The 21,707-nt window shown below is 42.0% G+C and overlaps 1 protein-coding gene across 8 annotated transcripts in view; it reads left to right on the top strand.

Moving 5' to 3' along the window:
• LOC121285236 (rab effector MyRIP-like) overlaps positions 1-21,475 on the top strand; it is a 209,050-nt gene extending 187,575 nt beyond the window's left edge. For 7 of the 8 annotated variants that reach the window (XM_041201597.1, XM_041201602.1, XM_041201599.1 and 4 more), the window contains 4 exons: positions 2,465-2,557; positions 4,937-5,003; positions 15,372-15,454; positions 17,345-21,475. In XM_041201597.1, coding sequence (XP_041057531.1) covers positions 2,465-2,557; positions 4,937-5,003; positions 15,372-15,454; positions 17,345-17,371 — 270 coding nt within the window. In that variant the 3' untranslated portion in view covers positions 17,372-21,475. The remainder of the gene's footprint in view (positions 1-2,464; positions 2,558-4,936; positions 5,004-15,371; positions 15,455-17,344) is intronic. The other variant, XM_041201601.1, reaches the window with a different exon arrangement.
• Positions 21,476-21,707: the final 232 nt, after the last annotated feature.

The following is a 21,707-nucleotide window of genomic DNA, read 5'->3' as shown; positions in this document are numbered from 1 at the left end:
TTCTGTCCCAACCAAGCTCCAAATCCACACTGGTCTAAGTCACAAATTACATTTTGATTGACTGTAATAATGCTTTTCTGTCAATTTTCTTCTTCTTCACTAGTTGCTCTAACTTTGGCACTGTTAATCATTCTGTTTTCCTCCAGTGCCTTTTCTCCACAGTCCACTTCTCTCCATCGCAATGTCTGCCAAATCAGAGCCAGTTTTTCTGATCCTAATAACACACATATGGCTTTGACTTCATCAACCTCCCTTGCTGCTGTCGCAGGCTTAGTCAGGAACTTTGGTTAACAAAGTTATCATTTCAGGTTGATGAACAGCCAGGTCTGATGATAGGTTGTCTACCTGAAATGTTAGTTGTGTTTTTCTCTCTCCACAGCCGCTGTTAAGTCCAGAATTTTCTGTTTTCATTGCCTATTGTGCTTTATATTTTTTTTCTTTTTCTCTCCAATTTTCACAGCCACAATTTTTTCTCACCAGCATGCAATGATTTCTTAAATAAAAACAGAAAATGGTACTGAAAATAGTCAGCAGCTCTGGCAGCTTTTGTGAAAAGAGAAACAAAATTTAACATTTCAGGTGTGTGACCTTTCATCAGGATGGAATGATTTCTTGTTGAGTTACAGGTCTATATGTACCAGGTGTCTTCCAGGATTTTGCCCAAATGCTCATCACTCATTGCTGAGCCCTAATAGGCAAGTACAGCAGAATCTGCTCATGTTCTCAACTGTGTACTTTCAGCAAAACCATTGGATAATGATCAGAAGCAGAAACCCATCTAATGTGCTCTTCTGAGAATAAATATAGTGGCCCTGCTGGCACCCTAACTATGAACAGTATAGTTGAAGGATCAAACCTAGGATTTTGTCGATGTGTACAGCAGAGCTACTCAGTGGGGAAATTTTAAAAGATATCAGGGATGTTTTGGTTTTTCATGGTCAACATAAAATCAGTACGGTGGCTGTCTAAGGCTCAGAAATGTCCATTCAGAAGATTGTTTTAAGAACATTCCTGAGACCATTAAAGAAAGAGTTTATATTTTCTATCTCTCTGGATAATGTGCTCTGTCCCTGACTATGCATTTTCACTGTGCCTTCTGGCTGTGCACATTCCCAATTATATGTCATCAACAGATATCTATTGATTGGACTTAATGTCATATATGATTGTTTTGTTCTCTGCTTGGCTAATGGCAATGAAAGCAACAGTAGAGCTACCAACTGACCAAGGGAGGCTAAGAGCATAAATTGGTTGCAAGTTGCAAGTCATTTGCCGGTGCATCATGTTGGTCAAAGAATGATGTATAGAGCTGGGGGTGAATACAGCACAAAGAAAAAGTAAAGGGTACACAGGGCGGGAAATTCTTTCGCTTAGCACAATGTCAAGTCCCACTTGCAGACTACATTGGTTCTCTGGGGCCAGACAGCACTGTGATCCACTACTTGTGTGACCCATGTGGCATTCTTCATTAATGTAGGCTCGAGTCTCCTGAGAGCGGCAATCATTATTAGATTGCTGCTGTGTCTGGAAATTTCTTCGACCTGATACTGCTACGCATTTTGACCAGGGTCTCCCGAACCCACTGTCCCAGAAATGCAGAGTGCATGTCCCCTGGAAGACAAGCTCCCTTTTTTCTGCACCAGCTGATGGACAGGAAGTTTAAATGTCCAGTCTTAATGTTAACGAATGAATGTTAGTGAATGGATGAATGAATGGATGAGTGAGTGAATGGGTTGCTGGGTGAGATGGGTAGGGGGTAGGGTGGGTAAGTGGATGAGGTCGATAAATGGATAGGACTAGGTGGCTGAGGTGGGTAAGTGGGTAGAAGGTGGGTTGGTGGGTAAATGGGTCGGCGGCTGAATGGGTAGTTAGGTCAGGGCTGTAATCAGGTCAGGTCGGAAGGTAGTCAAGTTGGGTAGAGGGCAGTTGGGTGGTCGGGAAGGTAGTTGTGGGTTCGAGAGTAGTCGGGTGACCCGGCGAGGCAGTCAGGTGGCTAGTCAGGGGGTCTAAAGGGAAGTCAGGAGGGTAGTCGGGAAGGTTGGGGAGCTGGTTCAATAGTTATCCAGGAGTTAGACTAGGACTTTTCTGTCAATCATTTCCTGGGTAACTACCCAGTTAAGTAACGTGGAACTATTCAAAGTCTCCAACCATAACTCAGAATTGGAGACATTTACGGAGGGTCGTGGGGAGCAGGATCTTGCTTGTCGGCAGTTGAAGCTTCCTGGTAATTCCCACAGAGGTGCACACGTCGGGACTTCCACAAGCTCCCGACACGCATCTCAGTCATATCCAGTCTCCAATGATCCGGAGACCGGGATATTTGACCCGTAGAGTCTGCCCCTGAAGAAGTGACGTAGTCTGCAAACCACACTATGCGAATGAATTTTTCTCCCACTAAGTATCTCTAAACAAGAAAAGTTGATGTATTAGCTATTTGAAATATCAGTGCGGTTTTGTACTGCAGGTTTCTGACATAGAAAACCGGATTGCAGCACTAAGTGCTGCTGGGATGAATGTTTCAACTGAGGATAAGCCCAAAAGGAAGCAGGATGGACAGGTGTGTGTGCGTGTGTGTGTGTGTGTATGTCAATGTATTATCATCACTGATGCTGACTAAATTAGAGTGAGTAACAGAGTCTTCATCCATGAACTGGAATGATCTGTTTATGTACATATGAAAATGCTGACAAGTTCCCTAATGCTTCAGTTACTGAAGACATTGCCGTAAAGATAAGGTGAAGGTTCAATCGCTGTTTTACTAAGTTAAGCTGATCTTAGGTACCCACTTCCTGCTCACTGCCCAGTTTCAAAATATATATATGCAGATATCAACTGAGGAAAAGCTGCAGCTCTGTGATATCTTTACTGTTAAATAGCATGCACTCTCCTGCTTAAGATCAAACTTGAAACATTTAAAGTGTATCTTGGAAGAGATACTGGATGGGAGACAGTGGAACTATTCTTCAGGGAAATGTGAGGAAGAGAGAGGCAAAGATGATGAAACATCAACAGAAGTCAGAAGGTAATTCCCATCCAAGATCCCCATCATCCTATAGGATTTAATGTGGATGGTGCGGAGGTGGGTGGTGGGTGGGCACGAGGAAGGACTTCATCATCGATTGTTGGAAATAGTGACCTTTCTTTGTTCCATCTCTAATGCATTTGTTGAACATCACTCATTTCTTTGTTTACCTTGTACTTTTATTATAAATAAACATTTATGAGTAACTTGACAAATTGTTTTGTCAAGAAACATGATATCCCATGACAAATAATTCAGTTTCTTGCCTCAGAATTTGGCAGCTTTTGTAGTCTCAACCTGCCCGCTAAAGCACCCAAGCTCAATGTCTGGTTTCTACACTACTTTAGATTCACTTTATCCAATTTTATAAACTAGAATTGCCAGACAAATTTCCACATATATCTTTATAAGCTCCAAGGGTGGCATTTCAAGCTTGCTATGAAATTTATCTTTCAATCGTAAAAATCATTATGTTATTTAGGTGAACAACATGGTAGTAAACATTAAGTGGATGGTGTCCTTCAAAGGTATATAAATTGTTTTTCATTTCACCACTTTGAAGATAAAATCTATAAGCTTCAAAAGTTCAGCTCTTTGGCAGCCTTCTGTCTCATGAGACAACGGTTTGTGCCATCAACTCTGTGCTAAACATCGCCTGGTGTGGTTCAGGAGTCCCACTTTGGCATGTCTATGCTACATTTGCTGCAGAGGAAGACTGGGCTGATGTTCAGCTACAGAGAAGAATTACATGGAGAATAAATGTATTAGAAGTCTCAGAGTGCTTGCTCAGCTGGTCAGTAAACTTGTCATTGCAGGGCTGAGTCGACAGATCAGGAAGCTTTCAGTTTTGATCCCCGCTGTGTTCCACATTAGCTGACCACAGGTAGTGGATGAAATACTTCAATTAGCTTGGTTCTCAGTTCTAAGGTGGGGATAAATCGGCTGGAGTGTCTGTTCCTCATCACTGGACAATGATTTTTGCTAGAAAGTGGATATTTTGTGAGGACAGCATTGGGCTCAGCTGTGGTACCTTTCAGACAAATATCCATGTGGCACTCACTGCCCTAGTTTAAATTGAAAAGAATGATAGTTTGGGCAAGGCACCAAAAAGTGGCAAATAATCATCTTCAAGAGAGGAGATATGGGGAGAAAGCTGAGGCTGGAACAAGATAAAAACAAAGTCGGGTTCAAATTGAAGTATAAAGTTGCTTTATTTGGAGTATCTTTTTGTTATACCTGTATTCTCAATAGCTGATGCCTCCCTGACTATTTGGGTGCAGGAGATATTTACTTCAGAGAATGCAGAATTTATGTAAATGTCAGTAATGCTCTATTCTTATTGAAATGAGGCATGCTTCCCACAAAGAGACTGGATGCCTGAGAAGAACCCGTCATTCAGTGGTCTTTACAAAAGCACATGCAAGAAAGGACCACAGGAATTTTAAAAACTTAACTTTTTATCTTCCCTGTTATTCCAATAGGGCTCATCCAGCTTATCAGCTGCCAAAATGTTAAAACTGAAGGCCAAATTTGGCCAGACACCATCTCCAACTTCACAGCAGCACCCTCCCCATCCCCCTGCCCACCCTCCCCTAGGTCCTTTCTTCTTGAGGTGTCAGCAAGAATTCCCACCCTAATGAATTTGCTAATCTCTTAGCACATTCTTCATAATAAATTGAGAGTAATAATTACTGAGGGCCTAGATCTGCTTATTGATGCACAGGTGCATAGAGTGCCTCTGGAAAACACTGGGCATGTTTATCAATCTCACATTCTCTTAACCCTTGAGAATTATTTACCCATGGCGGCTATATTTCTGCACAGATAAGTGATTAATAACCTTTGAGTTGTGTGTTATGTATGGATGATGATTCATTTTACAACCAATTTGACGAATGTGACTTTTTTTTACAGGCAATGATGGTGCAGCAGTGTCCTCGCCGAAAAAGTTCAAATCCAACTGGAAATAAGGAATCAAAAAGTCAGTTAGAAATAGTAGCAATATAATTTGAATATATTTTGAATAATATTGATAAATTTTATTTGAATATGGGTTGGGTCTTCTTAGATTGTAATATTATGAGACCTCTCTTCAAAGACCCAAAAAGATGTTCTGAGGTATTTGTAGCCTCCTTTCTCAAACTTACTTGCTTTCCCCTGTTCAATTTCCTCCATCCCACAATGATGAGCAGACTCTCCAGTGCTTTATTTAATCTTTTCTCCCCTCTCCCACCCTTTCAGTGCCTGAGCTTTAACCAATTTCTTTCCCCTTTCATTTCTTGTGCTTCTCAACCCTCTTGCATGTTCTTCTTCCTTCCCTCCATCCTCACACTGAGTTTGCTACATTAACTCATTTTTTTTCCCAGCATTTCAAAACAATGGATCTTCTTATTCTCCAGTTTCCCTTGCCTCCTACAATGTTTGGTATTTAAATGCAAGTGTTTCTTACTTTCATTAAAAGTCTTTCATTAAATGAAACAATGGGAGAATTTCACCCATGTCAGGTGGGCTCAGTGGGGACAGGCAGGGGCAGTCGGGAAGCTGACTTCCAACCGTGATTGGGGCCGGAAGCAATTTCACCCTGGCAGGCAGGCCAGTTAAGGCCCGCCCAGCATGAAATGCGAGAGGCAGCGCTCAGCACTGCCTGTGCAAGGTGGGGGGAGAAGGGCAAGCGGGCCTGCCTCAGAGAGATGAGGAGTGATAAATAGAAATAATAAAGAAAATAAAAATGTAATGAAACATGTCCCCTCATGTGACTCTGTCACATGAGCAGGGAGATGTTATTAATTAAATTTTAAAATTTCTATTTTATTCTTATTTGCTTTTGGAAACCTCTTCCTGCCCATGGATAAGGTTTCCAAAAAAATGCAAAGGCCGTTTGGCCTTTTCACCTGCCTGCCATTCGTAAGGTTGGACAGCAGCGAAAAATTTAAGTTAATTGATTGTTTAATGGCCTTAACAGGCATTTTAATTGTTGGTGGGTGTGCTGCCGACCATACCAACGCGCGCGCACCACCCGCTGGGCTAAAAATTTTGCCCAATGTCTCGAGCAGTTGCAACTCTCACCAGATTGTCTTGCTGCAGCCTATTTAACCTCAATATTATTTTGACAGTTACATTTCATAAATTTATGTTGCCAATATGGCTTAAAGGGGAAGGAATATGTAGGAAACAAACACTGCCCCACTCCATCTCCCCCATAAATGATGTCTTAATGCCTTTAAAAAAACAAGTTCTAAGCACTTGCTTTCAAATATCTCTCATATATAATTAATTTGGATATTAGTCACAAGGATGACTATTTAATTTGGAGAAGCCACGGTGACAGTATCTAATTAAGGGAGTGGGAGGATTTTCTGTTTAGCGCAGTAAACACATGCTAATGATCAATTTTTAAAGCATTAAGATAGTATTGGCACCTCATTGCCAGTGTCATAGCACATTGCAAGAAATCCTTAAATTAGATATTATCACCTTGACGCTAACTTGTTAAAGGATTCCGGAAGGAACTTGCTTCTAACACTAAAGTTTTGAAGGGTATTTATAATTATTTAATTAAAGACAGCAAGGCTAATCATGAAAGTAATTGTTTCATGTACTTCTGTTCCCCTTTAATGAAGGGCTAATGAATGTCTTTGTCCAGGCCCCTTCTGAAGCAATCACCATTGACTATCTGTGGAGAAGCAGCACATTATTTGAAAAAAATTATCAATATATTAGTGTTAAGATGGTCAATCCTTTTGGAAGAAAAAGCTCACATGATCAAAGTCAATGAGGATGGATTTAAATGCATCTTTAGATTTTCTTGTGGACAAAATACAATAATGCTTTTAAATGAGGTTGGAGAAGGTTGCTGTCAGACCAGTCGTGGTTTATTTGTAATTTTGATTGACTTTCTCTTGATGTTTGTGGAATTCAGTGGCCAAAATGTGATACAAACATTTTTAAGGCTGTTTCCCATTGCTTGTTACCACACAGAGGCTGGGATTTTCCAGCTCCGTCATGGGTGGGACCCGCCACGGGAGAGGCGGCGCCCCAGCCAGAATTCCATTGACTTGCAGCAGGACCGCAAGATCCCGGCAATGGGCGGGTGTGGAAAATCCCGCCCAAAGTGTTTATTTTGTCTGCATGATTCACAGAATTTCCATAAGCACACGTAGCATGTTTAACAGGAAGCTGTGGTGCCCACTGATTTCTGTGGCTTTGTTGCCCTGTTTAATTAAACTGAGCCTGATAAGCTGATGTTCAATACCCAGACTGTGCTGAGTTAGTTAGTCTCAACTGAAGCAGTTGTAAGGGGTACTGCTGTTGGGTCTCTGGACTTTTCTATATATTCATTCATGGATATAATGAACAAGACTAGCATTTATTGCTTAAGCTTAGTTGTTCTCAAGAAGGTATTGGTGAGCAGCACTTTTAAACCATGATTGTCTGTAATGCTGCTAAGTAGAGATTGCAGGACTCTGTGGCTCTGTGGACTCGGGAATGTGGTTGACTCCCAACTGCCCTCTGTGGTCTAACAAGCTACTCAGTTGTACAAAATGCTACAGAAAAGTCAAAAAAGAATGAAACCGGACAGATCACCCAGCACTGATCTTTGCATCAAATAAGACAAAGGCACACCTAGCCCAGTCAGTTCTGCAAAGTTCTCCTCACTAACACCTGGGGGCTTGTGCTAAAGTTGGGAGAGCTGTCCTACGGACTAGTCCAACGACGTAGTAATGTTGCAGACTGCTCCATCGCCATTCCTGGCTTTGTCCTGTCCCCCCAGCCTGGCAGACCCACCAGAGGTGGTGGCATTGTGGAATATAGTTGGAAGGGAATTGCCCTGGGAGTCTTCAACATTGATTTCAGAGCCCATGTAGTCTCATGGCATGCTACTCATTACCATCTACCACTGTGCCCCATCCCCACCCCCCCCCCACAACACACACACACACACACCCTGCCCCCCCCGACCACCTTTTCTCAGCTGATGAATCAGTAAGAAAAACAAAGAGTAGCAAGAGCACAGAATTTACTCTGGGTGGGGGACTTATGCCCATAACCAAGAGTGGTTCAATATCACCACTATTGACTGAGCTGGCTGAGTCCTGAAGGATATATCTTCCAGACTGGGCCGATAGCAGATGATGAGGAACCAACAAGAGAGAAAAATCTACTGATCTTACGTTCACCAATCAACCATCGCAGGTGCATCTGCCCATGACAGTATGACCATGCACAGTCCTTGTGAGACAAGTCCTATCTTCACACTGAGGGTACCATCCATCATGTTGTATGGCACTACCAGCATGCTAAATGGCAGCACAGATCTAGCAGTTCAAAACTGTGCATCCATGAGACACAGTGGGCCAACAGCAGCAGAAGAATTATATCCAACAACAATCTCTAACCTCATGGCCTAGCATATCCCTAACCCTTACAATTAAGTCAGGGGGCAACCCTGGTTCAATGAGAAGTACAGAAAAGCACGCCAAGAGCAGTACCAGGCACACCTAAAAATGAGGTGTCAACCTGGTGAAGCTACAACAAAGGACTATATTCATGCTAAACAGTAAAAGCAGCATGCAACAGTCAAAGCTAAGCAATCCTCCAACAGATCCGTTCAAAACTCTGCAGTCCTGCCACATCCAATTGTGAATGGTAGTGGGTAATTAAATTACTAATTGAAGGAAGAGGCTGCACAAATTTCCCATTCTCAATGATAGGAGAGGCCAGCACATCATGTAAAAGACAAGGCCTGTAGCATCTGCAACCATCTTCAGCCCAAAGTGCCGAGTGGATGATCCATCTCAGCGTCCTCCTGAGGTTCCCACCATCACATATGCCCGTCTTCAGTTAATTCGAATCATTCCATGTGGTCTCATAAAATGGCTGCAGGTGCTGGATACTAAAAAGGCCATGGGCCCTGTCAACATTCTGACAGTAGTGCTAAAGACGTGTGCTCCAAAACCAGCTGTGCCCCAAGTCAAGCTACTCCTGAAAAACTACAACATTGGCATCCTGATGATGTGGAAAATTGCCCAAGTATGTCCTGTCCACAAAAAGCAGGACAAGTCCAATCTGGCCTATTGCCAACACATCAGCTTCCTCTCAATCACCAGCAAAGTGTTACGCCGAGAAGGTGTGAAAAAAAACTTTAAAATTTGTTTCCCTTCTATACTCTCTTGTTTAAATTCTGTTTTTAAAAATGGACAATATTGCTGGACTGATAAAATGACTGCAGCTGATCGTATGATGGTAGTTCTGGAAGATTCTGAGCAGTTCCAATGGGAAAGGCTAACTCATCATCCTCCTAGAATGTGACACCCCTAGTATTGTGTGAACATTCCAGCCAAGCCAACACAAAGGACTAGTAGACAAGACATCTGGCACCAGCCAGATCTGGACAAAGGAAGAGTTATGGTGACTCCTCATATCCAACATTGTGTTAATAGTTCCACAGTGACATGCTCAAAATACAATGGGTTGGGTTTTAATGAGGGTCTCAAAGTACATCGTTAGCTGAATGGCTCCCTGCCACATGATCGAGACTTGAGTTGTCTGAATTAATTATACAGCTTTTGGATTCTGTCTTCAGTTGCTGTTTAACCCCAAATGATGAAACAGGGCTCCAGGCTAGCAGCCTGCCTCTAACCTCTGCCTCTCTCAAATACTGAACACCAGAAAAAATTCTGTATTTTGCCTACAAAGTGAAATGATTCCCAGAAAGAAGAATACTTTGCTGCATCTTCAACTGCCTCAATCTCCAACCAAGCTCCTAGGAAAAAGACCAGGGCCAAGATTTTCCAGTCGTTGGGCGGGCTCAGCGGGAGTGGGTGGGGGCAATCATGGAGCCAGCCCCCGCCCGTGATCAGCTCCGCACCATGATTTCACACAGACGTGCCAATTGAGGCCTGCCCTGTGTGGATCATGAGTGGTAGCGCTGTACCTGTGCGGGGGGGGCGGGGGGATGCGGAGGGAGAGCCAGGCCTGGTGTGCAGTTTGCACATGTTGCTGCCTCAGGGAGATTGAAACGCTTTTAAAAAAAAATAAAGACATGAAAAATTTAATGAAACATGTCCCCTCATGTGGCAATGTCACTTGATATAGGATATGTTTTTATTTTGAACATAACGGTTTTATATAATTAGTATTCGCTTTAGGAAACCTCATCCCACTCGAGAAATTAGGTATCCTAAAAAACGTAAAGGCCGCTTAGCCTTTTCGCCGTAAAATGCGACTGAATTCCTAGTTGATGGCCTTAATAGGCCTTTCAATTATCAGCCAAACGAATGACGTCGGGACGCACACCTGACGTCGTCACGTGTCATTTTACGTTCAGGCCTGTCAGGCCCACATGCTGAATGTAAAATTCTGCCTCAGGAATTCTGCCAGACAAAGCCAACTGAAAGTATTTTCGTTGGACATTAACTTACTGGACTCTATTCCCACGAATTAATGCCCATTCCTTTTGATTTTTTTGGTAACTTGCAATTTGTAACTTTCCTTTTCTTTCCCTGTCTTTCTTCCCTGTATGCTCATGAGTGTGAATGTGTGTGTGCCCTTGATATCAAATCAGCTTTTGACTCAAGTATGGCATCATGGAGCACGAGCAAAATTGAAGTCTGCACTAGAGTGCTGCTTTGGGTTGCATTAGAGTGCTTCAATTGGAGTTTGGTGAGAAAGGAACTTTTAAGGGTTAATTTCTATGTAAAGCCTAATCTTTTTTTAATTTAGCAACTAACTAAAAGTTACTCTTTGGGTTGGGAGAAGGTGAGTTTTAGTCCAGCTTTAAAACAGGGGTTATACAGGCTCTGCTTTCAGCTGCAGCTGGTAACTTAGTTAACTGGTTTAGACAGGTTTTCAGAAGCTAGATTCAGAGAGCATGAAAGCAAGCCATCTATAGTGCTGCTTTGGGCTGCATTAGAGTGCTGCTTTGGGCTGTGTTAGAGTGCTTCAGTTGGAGTTTGATGAGAGAGGAAGTCACTGAAGAGGCAAGGAGGTGATCCTTTCATTTTCTACTTTTACTCAGTAAGAAGAGCCTTGGTAAATAGGACCTGGTAAGAATTTCTTCTGTCCTTAATATTCTCTGAACTTGAGGAAGTAAAAGTAATGGGTGTAATTTAAGGGTAAGTCATGGCAGGGCAGCTCGGCCAAGTGGAATGCTCCTCCTGTGCAATGTGGGAAGTCACTTGCAGTGTCCAGGGTGACCATGTGCACAGGAAGTGCCTCCAGCTGCAGCTACTCAAAAATTTTGAAGCTGCGCCTGGAGTGACTGTAGAGCATCCACAAGGATGAGATCTTCATGGATAGCATGTACAGTGAGGTGATCACACTGCAGGTAAAGAATGCACAGGCAGAAAGGCAATGGATGACCACCAGACATAGTATATGCACTGGACAGGTAGTGCAGGAGTCCCCTGGGTCCATTTCCCTCTCCAACTTCAATAAAAAGTGGATAGACAATGGCTAATATTTAAGGAACAAATGTATGCATTGCAACAGTTACACATTCCTTTCTGGTGCAAAAATACAACAGAAAGGTGGCCCAACCATGTCTAACAAAAGAAATTAAGGATAGTATTAGATCCAAAGAGAAGTCATATAAAGTTGCTAGAAAAAGTAACAAGCCAGAGGATTGGGAGCAGTTTAGAATTCAGCAAAGAAGGACCAAGAGATTGAATACGAGGGGAAAAATAGAATATGAGAGTAAATTTGCAAGGAACATAAAAGAGGACTGTAAAATTAAAGCACATGGGATTGGGGGTAATGTCTTGGCATGGTCTGAGAATTGGTTAGCAGACAGGAAATAGAGATTAGGAATAAATGGGGTCTTTTTTGGAGTGGCAGGTGGTGAGTAGTGGGATACCGCAGGGATCAGTGTTTGGGCCCCAGCTATTCACAATATATCAATGATTTGGATGAGGGAACTAAATGTAATATTTCCAAGTTTGCTGACGACATGAAACTTGGTGGGAATGTGAACAATGAGGAGGGTGTTAAGAGGCTTCAAGGTGATTTAGGTGAATTTGGGTGAACGGGCAAATACATGGCAGATGCGGTATTACGTGGAAGTTATCCACTTCAGTAGATAAAACGGAATGGCAGAGTATTATTTAAATGGTGATGGACTGAGAAATGTTGATGTACAAAGGGACCTGGGTGTCTTTGTACATCAGTCACTGAAAGCAAGCGTGCAGGTGCAGCAAGCAGTTAGGAAGGTAGATAGTATGTTGGCCGTCATTTCATTGCGAGAGGACTTGAGTACAGGAGCAAGGATGCCTTACTGCAGCTGTACAAGGCCTTGGTGAGACCACACCTGGAATATTGTGTGCAGTTTTGGTCTCTACCTTAGAGGATATACTTGCCATAGAGGGAGTGCAGCAAAGGTTCACCAGAATGGTTCCTAGGATGGCGGGACTGTCGTATGAGGAGAGATTGGGTCAACTAGGCCTGTATTCACTGGAGGTTAGAAGAATGAGAGGGGCTCTCATTGAAACATATACAATTCTGACAGGGATGGACAAACTGGATGCAGAGATGACTGGGAGGCCTAGAACAAGGGTCACAATCTTAAGATACGGGATAGACCATTTAGGACTGAGATGAGGAGAAACCTCTTCATTCAGAGGGTGGTGAACCTGTGGAATTCTCTATCACAGAAAGCTGTGGAGGCCAAGTCACTGAATATATTCAAGAAGGAAATAAATAGATTTTTGGACTCTAAAGGCATCAAGCAGTATGGGGAGAGTGCGTAAGTACGGCATTGTGTTAGAGAATCAGCCATGATCATATTGAATGGCAGTCCAGGCTCAAAGGGCTGAATGACCTACTCCAGCTCCTATTTTCAATGTTCCTATGAAGGCAATCGGAATCAGGGGAAAACTCCCCAATGGTTTGAATCAGACTTAGCACAAAGGAAGATGGTTGTGGTTGTTTGAGGCTAATCCAAGACATCACTGCAGGGTAAGTGTCCTAGGCCCAATCATCTTCAGCTGCTTCGTCCAAGATGTTTCCTCCATCATAAGAAATGGGAATGTCTGCTAATGATTGCACAGTGTTAAGTAGCATTCACAATTCCTCAGATACTCAAGCAGTCTGCATCCAAATGCAGCAAGACCTGGACAACATTCAAGCTTTGACTGATAAATGGTGAGGAATTTTCTTTTACTTGCCAAGCAATGGCCATCTCCAGAAGAGAGAGTCTAACTTGATATTCACCAGCATTACCATCACTGAACCCCCCACCATCAACATCCTGGGAGTTACCATTGACCAGAAACTTAACTGGACCAGCCATAAAAATACTGTAACTATACGAGCAGGTCAGAGACTGGGAATTCTGTGGCAAGTAACTCATCTCCTGACTCCTCAAAGCCTTTTCACCATCTACAAGACACAAGTTAGGAGTGTGATGAAATACTCTCCACTTGCCACAACACTGAAGAAGCTCGACACCATCCAGAACAAAGCAGCCCACCCCATCCACCAACCTAAACATTCACCCCCACTACCACTGGCGCACAGTTTCAGCAGTGTGTACCATATGGAGGTACACGCTGGTGGAGTTCGGACCACAACCAGATCTTATCGAATAGCTCAAGGGGCCGAATTGCCTGCTCCTGCTCCTAGGTATGTTTCCATCTTTCTATATACACATTGCACTGCAGCAACTTGCCAAGCTACCTTCGACAGCACCTTCCAAGCCTGTGACCTCTACGACCTAGATGGACAAGGACGGCACGCTTGGGAAAACCTGAAAATTCCCCTGCAAACCAGACTTGGAACTAAATTGCCATTCTTTCACTGTCACTGGGTCAAAATCCTGGATTTCTCACCCTAATAGCACAGTGGGTGCACCTACACCAAGCTGACTGCAGTGGTTCAAGAAAGCAGCTCACCGTCATCTTCTCAAGGACAATTAGAGAGAGGCCAGCAATGCCCACATCCCATGAAAGAATTTTAAAAAATCTTTGATCCAGTGACAATGAAGGAACAGCAATCTGTGTCCAAGTCAGGATAATGTGTGACTTGGAGAGGAACTTTGAGATGCTGCACTTGTCTTGGTTGAAGTTACCGTTTAGTCAAAGAAGCCTTATCAAGGTTTCCAGTGCAACGTTTAGATGTTACACATTACAATAGAGAGGAAATTCTTCTGAGGTTCCTGCACGTAATCACCATTCAGTGAACATGCTGCACAGTAATGCCACCTTGGTTAGTTCATCAATAGTCTGAATCTACACTTGGGACTAGGAGACTTCTAGCCTCCGTAGAACCATAATCTCAACGTGTTAGATTCTTTGGGAGAAGAGATGTGAAAATTTCAACAAAAACAGCACAGTTCTACAGAACGGTTTGTCTGAAAATCAGTATTAAATCCAAAGTAACCTTTGATTGATTGAGAAAGAAAAACTTCAGAATGACGGGAGTTTTTCTTCAATTCATAATGCTCTGAGGAAGGTGTCAGGTTGTTCTGGGATTCTCACTATCTCACTCCTCTGGTTCAAGTCATGACTTCTCAATGACTTAATATGTAAATGCAATAATTACTGTGCTTCTGAATGACACAGATCAGAAGGTCTTGGGTTTAATTTATGTACAAAATTTGTTTTCTTTTTAAATGCATTAATTTAAATTAATCTTTTAATACCTGGTTTAGAGTTGTGAAAATTAGCAAGGGAAGAGAACACGTGAAGAACCAGGCAGATAGCCATCTGAGGGAAATTGAAAAAATGGGGAAGGAGAAAATAAGGTGAAAGATAGAGGGGTCCACATACCCTGTAAGAAAAAATTCAACATCACGATTGCCATTTTTTCAGTCAGTGATGTCATTTAGATTCCTTTTAAAGGCCGAGGGGAAAAAATGTATTAAAGCTACAATAAACATCTATGGATTATTAATATACAAAGAATTTATGGCATGAAAAAGCCAGTCAACCCAATAGGTCTGTGCTGGTGTTATGCTCCATGTAAGTCTTATTCATCTCTGCTTGATGTGATCTTATCAGTATATCTTTGTATTCCTTTCTTCATTATGTACCTATCCACCTGTTCCTTTAAAGCATTTATGTTATTTGCCTTTACTACTCCCTATAGTTCAGCAGGTTCCAAACTTTCACCACACCCTGGTAAAGAAGTTTTTCCCGAACTACTTATTAGATTTATTAGTGACTATCTTATATTGATGACCCCTGTTTTGGACTCTGCCATAAGTGAAAACACCTGCTCTGAATCTACCTCATCAAACCTCTAATTTAGTGATCTGTTTTAATCAAAGATTTCTCTTTGATAAAGAGGAGTCTCAGCCTACATGGTCTTTCCTGGTTTTTAAACTATTTTAGTAATTAGTATTCTTTTTCTACAGCTGATCGAAATTTACAGAGCAAAGGATCACTCACCCAACGGAATCCAAGTAACAAAAGCAGAAGATTGGACCGTGTTTTTGGGGTATGCTGAGACTCTTTTGTGAAAGTCATGGTACAAAGAAGTACAATACTACTTAGAATATAGCCTGGAGCCTTTTGTGGCTTGCTCCCCATTTGCCTGTAGCTCTCAGCAGACTGTAGAACTGTATGATTCCAGGCCTCAATCCATAGCCTATTCAGCTCCCTCAAAAATTATATTTTGTTGTACAGTTGAAATATATGGTACACCATTTTTGAGATCAAAATGATCATATTTGGGAATGTATTTTTTGACAAAGTTAGGAAACATTCGCTGGTCTAGAGTAATCACTTTCTGTGACAGTGGAGCAGTGATTCCTTGGGCTGGTATTTAGGCTAACTGTCAGGCTGCCCAGCTGCTCAGTTAGACGAAGATAAACACAAAAAACTGCAGATGCTGGAAATCCAAAACAAAAATGAAAATACCTGGAAAAACTCAGCAGGTCTGACAGCATCTGTGGAGAGGAAACAGTTAACGTTTCGAGTCCGTATGACTCTTCAACAGAACTAAGGAAAATTAGAAGAGAGGTGAAATATAAGCTGGTTTAAGGTGGGGTGGGACAAGTAGAGCTGGATAGAGGGTCAGTGATAGGTGGAGATTGCCAAAAGATGTCATAGACAAAAGGACAAAGGTGTTGACATTGGTGATATTAGCTAAGAAATGTGCTAATAAGTGACATTAAAGGTATAGAAAGCAGGATGAGCAAGGTACAGATAGCCCTAGTGGGGGTGGGGTTGGGGGAAGGGATCGAAATAGGCTAAAAGGTAGAGATAAAACAATGGATGGAAATACATTTAAAAATAATGGAAATAGGTGGGAAAAGAAAAATCTATATAAATTATTGGAAAAAAGGGGGATCAGAAAGGGGGTGGGGATGGAGGAGAGAGTTCATGATTTAAAGTTGTTGAACTCAATAATCAGTCTGGAAGGCTGTAAAGTGCCTAGTCAGAAGATGAGGTGCAGTTAGACTATGTAGTTGTGTGTAATTGGAATCACTGTTTTCTACTTCTGAACCATTGGGAGCAATGCCAAACATAATTCAGTTGTTGCTGTTCTTCATTTACTCACTGACCTGTGCCTCTACTTTCCTGGATGCTGACTTGGCAGCAGGTTTGGAAAATGGAACCCCTGCAGGGGTGTCAGATGGAGCCAATGATAGGAGATGTCAGTCTGCCTGTGCACATTTGTGGGAAGAAAAGGAAATTAATCCAACTATATGTGTTGGGTGGAGGGAATCTAATTCTGCACATTGAGAGAGTTTGCTTCTCAAATTAGAAAACATAAAGCCTTAACTTAAAAAAGTAACTTTAAAAATAAAGCTGTTTTTGAGTAGTATAGAGTACAGCTATAGAAAAAATTAATGTACGTGGGCATGTTTTTGGTGAAAATTTACCAATTGACAGATTTAATATTTGAGGAACACTTTAAAAAAAATTAGCTTTTAAAAAGACCCTTACATTGTTTAACAATGGACAGAGCTCTTTGATATATTTGCTATTTGCCATGATAATTCAAGAAAGCACTAATGGGTCTTAGGGTCAGATCTGCACCCTTCGCCAATTGGTAATATTTCACATCTCTGTTCCAGCTACAGAAAACAAGTATTTTAAAATTATGCCTATCTAGTGTTGTTATTCCATCCCGAGGTCATGCACACAGTTCCTGCAGGTCCACGTGCAGATTATGGAAAGATAACTCACTTCCTCTAGCTGGGACAAAATTTCAGCCATAAGTCTAGTCCTTAAAATGTTAGCCTGATAAATGGGTTGGTATAAGGTTAGAATTGTATCACCTGAAATCATAGGGATAGAGCAACTGCTGTCCTGTTATTTGCACTCATTACTGTTCTCCCTAATTGTTCACACTTTATTTGTTTGTTTGCTTGCTAAACAGAAACCAGTCATGTCTATGCGACCTTAAAGAGAAAAGCCATCAACATGACCTATGTGCTGCAGCATTAAAAAAGCTTGTGTTTCCCAGAATCGGAATAAAAATCTACATTTCAAAAAGCAATCAGCTTGTTGAATGATACATAATACAAAATGGCTTATGTGTTATATGTTTATTTTATGCAGACTTATGTACAATTGATCCTTTGAGTAATAGATATCCCTTGTATTGAAATATTTGCATGTGCATTCTACCATATTGCATCAAATCTAATGCCTTTTACAATTATGATGTTTTGATACAGCAATGCTTTGCATATTACTACTTTATAATACTACTTTTGTGACACATTAGGTGGCATGTGCAAATCCCTCAGCAGCTCAGTTGCTAAATGTACTGCCCACTGAGTAACTGAGCTATAAAGAATATCCCAGGTTCATTCCTGGTCTACATGAGGTAATGATCTTAATTGGGTGATGGTTGGTGATACAATGATACAATGCCATCATTATTCCTGGCCATTGTAAGGAAAAATAAGACATGGTTTTCAATCAATCAGTAATCAGTTCTGTTTCTTGAGATTGGAAAATTGTGCATGTCACTCTGTTATTTAAGAAAGGTGATAGAGGGATATCAGGAAATTATAGACCAGTTAGCTGAACATATCCACGCCCTGCTTCTTTCACTCCAACTTTCTCCTTCCTGATTTTTGGGTATCAGAAAGCAAAAAACTCAGGATGGGGCAGCATAAAGGAAAATGCTGATGAATATGCATAATGAGCCTCCATGCACTGTCAAGAAGCATAGAAGAATTTGGTTCAAAAATGGCAGAGGACATTGCCAACCCTGAAATGGTGACCAACTCTAAAACAGCACTAAATCAGCCATGATGCAGTGTCTCGTGGTCATTGACTCAACTTCCACTGAAGCACCTTCAGAAGCCACCCAACAGTTGCAGTGGAACCCCAAATGGAAGTCATGAGATCCATACTTGTTGCCATGCAAGCTCAGAAGGCTGCCATCATGACTGCGGATCTCAGTGCTTAAATGGGCATGCAGATGGTGGCAATCCAAGAATATGCACTGCAACAGATTACTAGGATTAGATACAACATGGGAGTGGCAGTGGCTCAAGCTACTGCACTCTCTTGCCATTATAGTATGACACTGCTGCCACTCTGCCAGTGCCCTTGCTATTACCTCATCGAACAAGCCCCGATTAATGCCACCCATTTCAAAATGGTGCAGTCCAAAGCTCGGCCTTTTAGGCCCAGAGCTGCTTGAGATCACACTGCAAGGCCATCTACAAGTCAGCAAGTTTCCACCAGCCATGCTGCAGTCACTGGGGTAGCTGCAGTCACTGTATGTAAGCAAGAGGACGGGCATTTTGGGAATGCACAAGGATGAAAAATTCACTTTTGTTTGTATAACTCAGTGTGTTTTTGGAAACCAATATAATGGAAATGGTGATGGTTTTTATTGCAAGTTCTTGGCCAAAGTGATGTTGTGATGGGGTGGCTCATATGGACAGTTAAGTGGGGAATTGTGGAATTATGGTGGTGAAGGGATGTTTCCCTAAGGGAAACAGAGTTTGAACTGGTGTTCTGGACCAGCCTGTCCAGAGAAAATGAGTCCTGGTTATCCTGCCTGCCTCATCTTTTACCCCTTCCTTTTCCTCTTCCTTCTAAGGTGGCCTCTGAATACCTGGCTATGCCCTCATGATGGTCAGGTTGTGGAGGACACAGCTAACCACCACGAGCTTGGGGACATGCTCCAGCTATTATTGTTGGGCTCCTCCAAAGTGAATAGTTGCTTAAGAATACCGATAGCCACTCCATGATGTTTTTGCAGACCACATGGCTTTCATTCTTGCATGGTCAGATAGCGGAGAGGGATCATCAGGCAGCCAGCCTCTGCTTCTTGAAGATCTGAAGACTGGGAGAATAGCAGACTGCTTCAGGATGAAGGCATTGTGGCTGCTGCCAGCATAGTGGGCAGTCACTGATTCAATGGTTTGTGCATGGTCACTCATCAACTGCACCATGATGGAACGGTAGCCCTTGTGATTTATGTACCTCTCCCTGTGACGTGGGGCCTGTAGAGCTACATCTGTGCAGTCAATATCTCCTGCAACATTTGAACTACCGCCATCCTGGCAATCTACGTGCCCTTTCATACATTTTCTCTCTGCTTAGGGCCTTCAGCACTTTCCTGATGCAGTGATGGACAATATACTGGGAGATGTCTGCAATGTCATCTGATACCGCTTGGAATGGTTCAGTTACATAGAAGTTTAATGTTGAAGTGGTCTTTACACCGCTGGCAGTGGCATCTTTGCCCTTATCTGAGCCTGCAGGTTGTCTTAAAGGAAATGAAAGTTCTGTGACACCTTCATGTTGAATCTAAGTCACATCAGACAATGCTCCTGGGCGAAGTAGAGATAGAAGTCTTCTCTAAAAACCTGTGGCAGGTAGGACCTCCTATGTAAAGCCCTCTTCCTCTCTCTTTGCACAGCTTTCCCTCCTGCAGCTCTTCTCTATTTGTTGGTCATTCCATGAAGTTCAGCTTTAATTAACTGTCTTTTATGAGGGGCTGTATCATATGCCTTCTGGAAGTCATAACATTCATAGCTATTCCCCTATCTACTAGTCACCTCATCAAAATATTTGAATCGCTTGATCAGGCATGAGTTACCTTATACAAATTTATTTTGGCTTTCTCCAATTAGCTAAATGTTTCAAGGCATTCAGTCACACTGCCCTTAATTATAGGTTGTGAAATTGGGATCTATAGTGCCGCAATGCTTCACGCTGCTTCAGGCATGGTCCATGCTGGGAAGGATGTTAGCTTGTGTTTTTGGATAACGATGTAATAGAAAGGATGATGGTTTTTATTGTAAGTTCTTGGCCAAGGTGATGCTGTGATGGGGTGGCTCATTGGTAAAGTGGAAATGGCGGTGAGGGTATGTGGGGAAACAGAGTCTGAACTGGTGTTCTCGGACAGCCTGTCCAGAGAAAATGAGTCCTGGTTATCCATGCGAAGAATTAGGTGTGGTTGGATCATGACATCAATCAGCTGTTTCTGAAACTTCCTCTGTGCCAGTCCAGGGAAGGCACATGTTAATCATTCTCAACTGAAAATTAGTTCAGCTGCATGAGGGACTGTTTGAAGGGCCAGTCCTCCAACTTTCAGGTGAGGTGCTTTTCATTTACTTCTCCCTGGCAAAGATTGTGGAAGAGCTGTGGTTTGATTTTGGAAGTTTGTTAGTGAGTTGGTGAATCCATTCATGGAGTTTAAAGGATTTGGCTACCTGGAGGCACCAAGAACTGGATGGGGGTTTCGCCCACTATTTAAAGAATGGACAGGAGACCTCCATCACTTCTGTTGGGGAGGCCCAACGAAATTGTGGCCAGTGTCATGCCTTCTCTGGAATTTAGTACCCCAGGGACAGAAAGTCCGCCCCCAAGAACTGCATGCTCTGCGTGTCCCAATAATTTTCATCAGGAAGCAAAACTGTACAATGCTACAAATGTTGTCATACCAGAACCTTTATATAGGCTAAATATATAACTAATTTTGTACTTGATTCTCTATCGATACAAATGATATTTTATTCATTTTTCCTACAGCCAGTTGATACAATTTGTGCACCTTTAACAAGTGAGTAACTATTATCCTAGGATTCTTTCTCCATCCTGTTAACCATGACATGATATGGAAGTTCCTAACTATGATACATGCCACATACTGGCCCAATCATCTAATTTATTTAAACCTATTTATATATATGAATTACTTAGCCCTGTGCACATGCTTGTACCATCCTTGAATTTAAGAATGGTTCCTCTGACTTATTAATGAAATGATGAGCAATAGTTATCCCAGGACAGAACCTTACAGAATTTATTCATAACTAAAACCCTTTGCTCCATGAAGTGCTCCAGGATTGAATATAAACTGAATGCAGAATAAAGTTACCCCTCCTCCGTCCGATACTACGCTTTAATTTCAAATTCAAAAATCCGTTCTCTGTTGTGATGCTTCTATTTTCCATGGCATACATTCTTGTAACCTGTCTGAGTGAAATTATCAACTGCTGTTTAATAAGTGGCATAAATAAAATAGTCAAATGAATATACAAGGGTGATTGGATATTTTGTTCAGATACAGTCATTATGTGCAATGGAATGACTACCAACATTTTTATTGATTAAATTCCACACTTAAGCAGATCTATAACAATTATTATGTGCATCCAAAGTCATCAGAGATGATTCAGCGGCAAAAGAAATCTTCACCTGAAGAGGTTTATTGTCATTATAGTAGAATGCAAGCTCTCACTTTCACTCATATTCAGTCCCTCATT

Source organism: Carcharodon carcharias, chromosome 12, assembly GCF_017639515.1.
Source record: "Carcharodon carcharias isolate sCarCar2 chromosome 12, sCarCar2.pri, whole genome shotgun sequence".
Taxonomy (NCBI): domain Eukaryota; kingdom Metazoa; phylum Chordata; class Chondrichthyes; order Lamniformes; family Lamnidae; genus Carcharodon; species Carcharodon carcharias.
The sequence above is the reverse complement of the archived record's forward strand: the minus strand, read 5'-3'. Positions and strand labels throughout refer to the sequence as shown.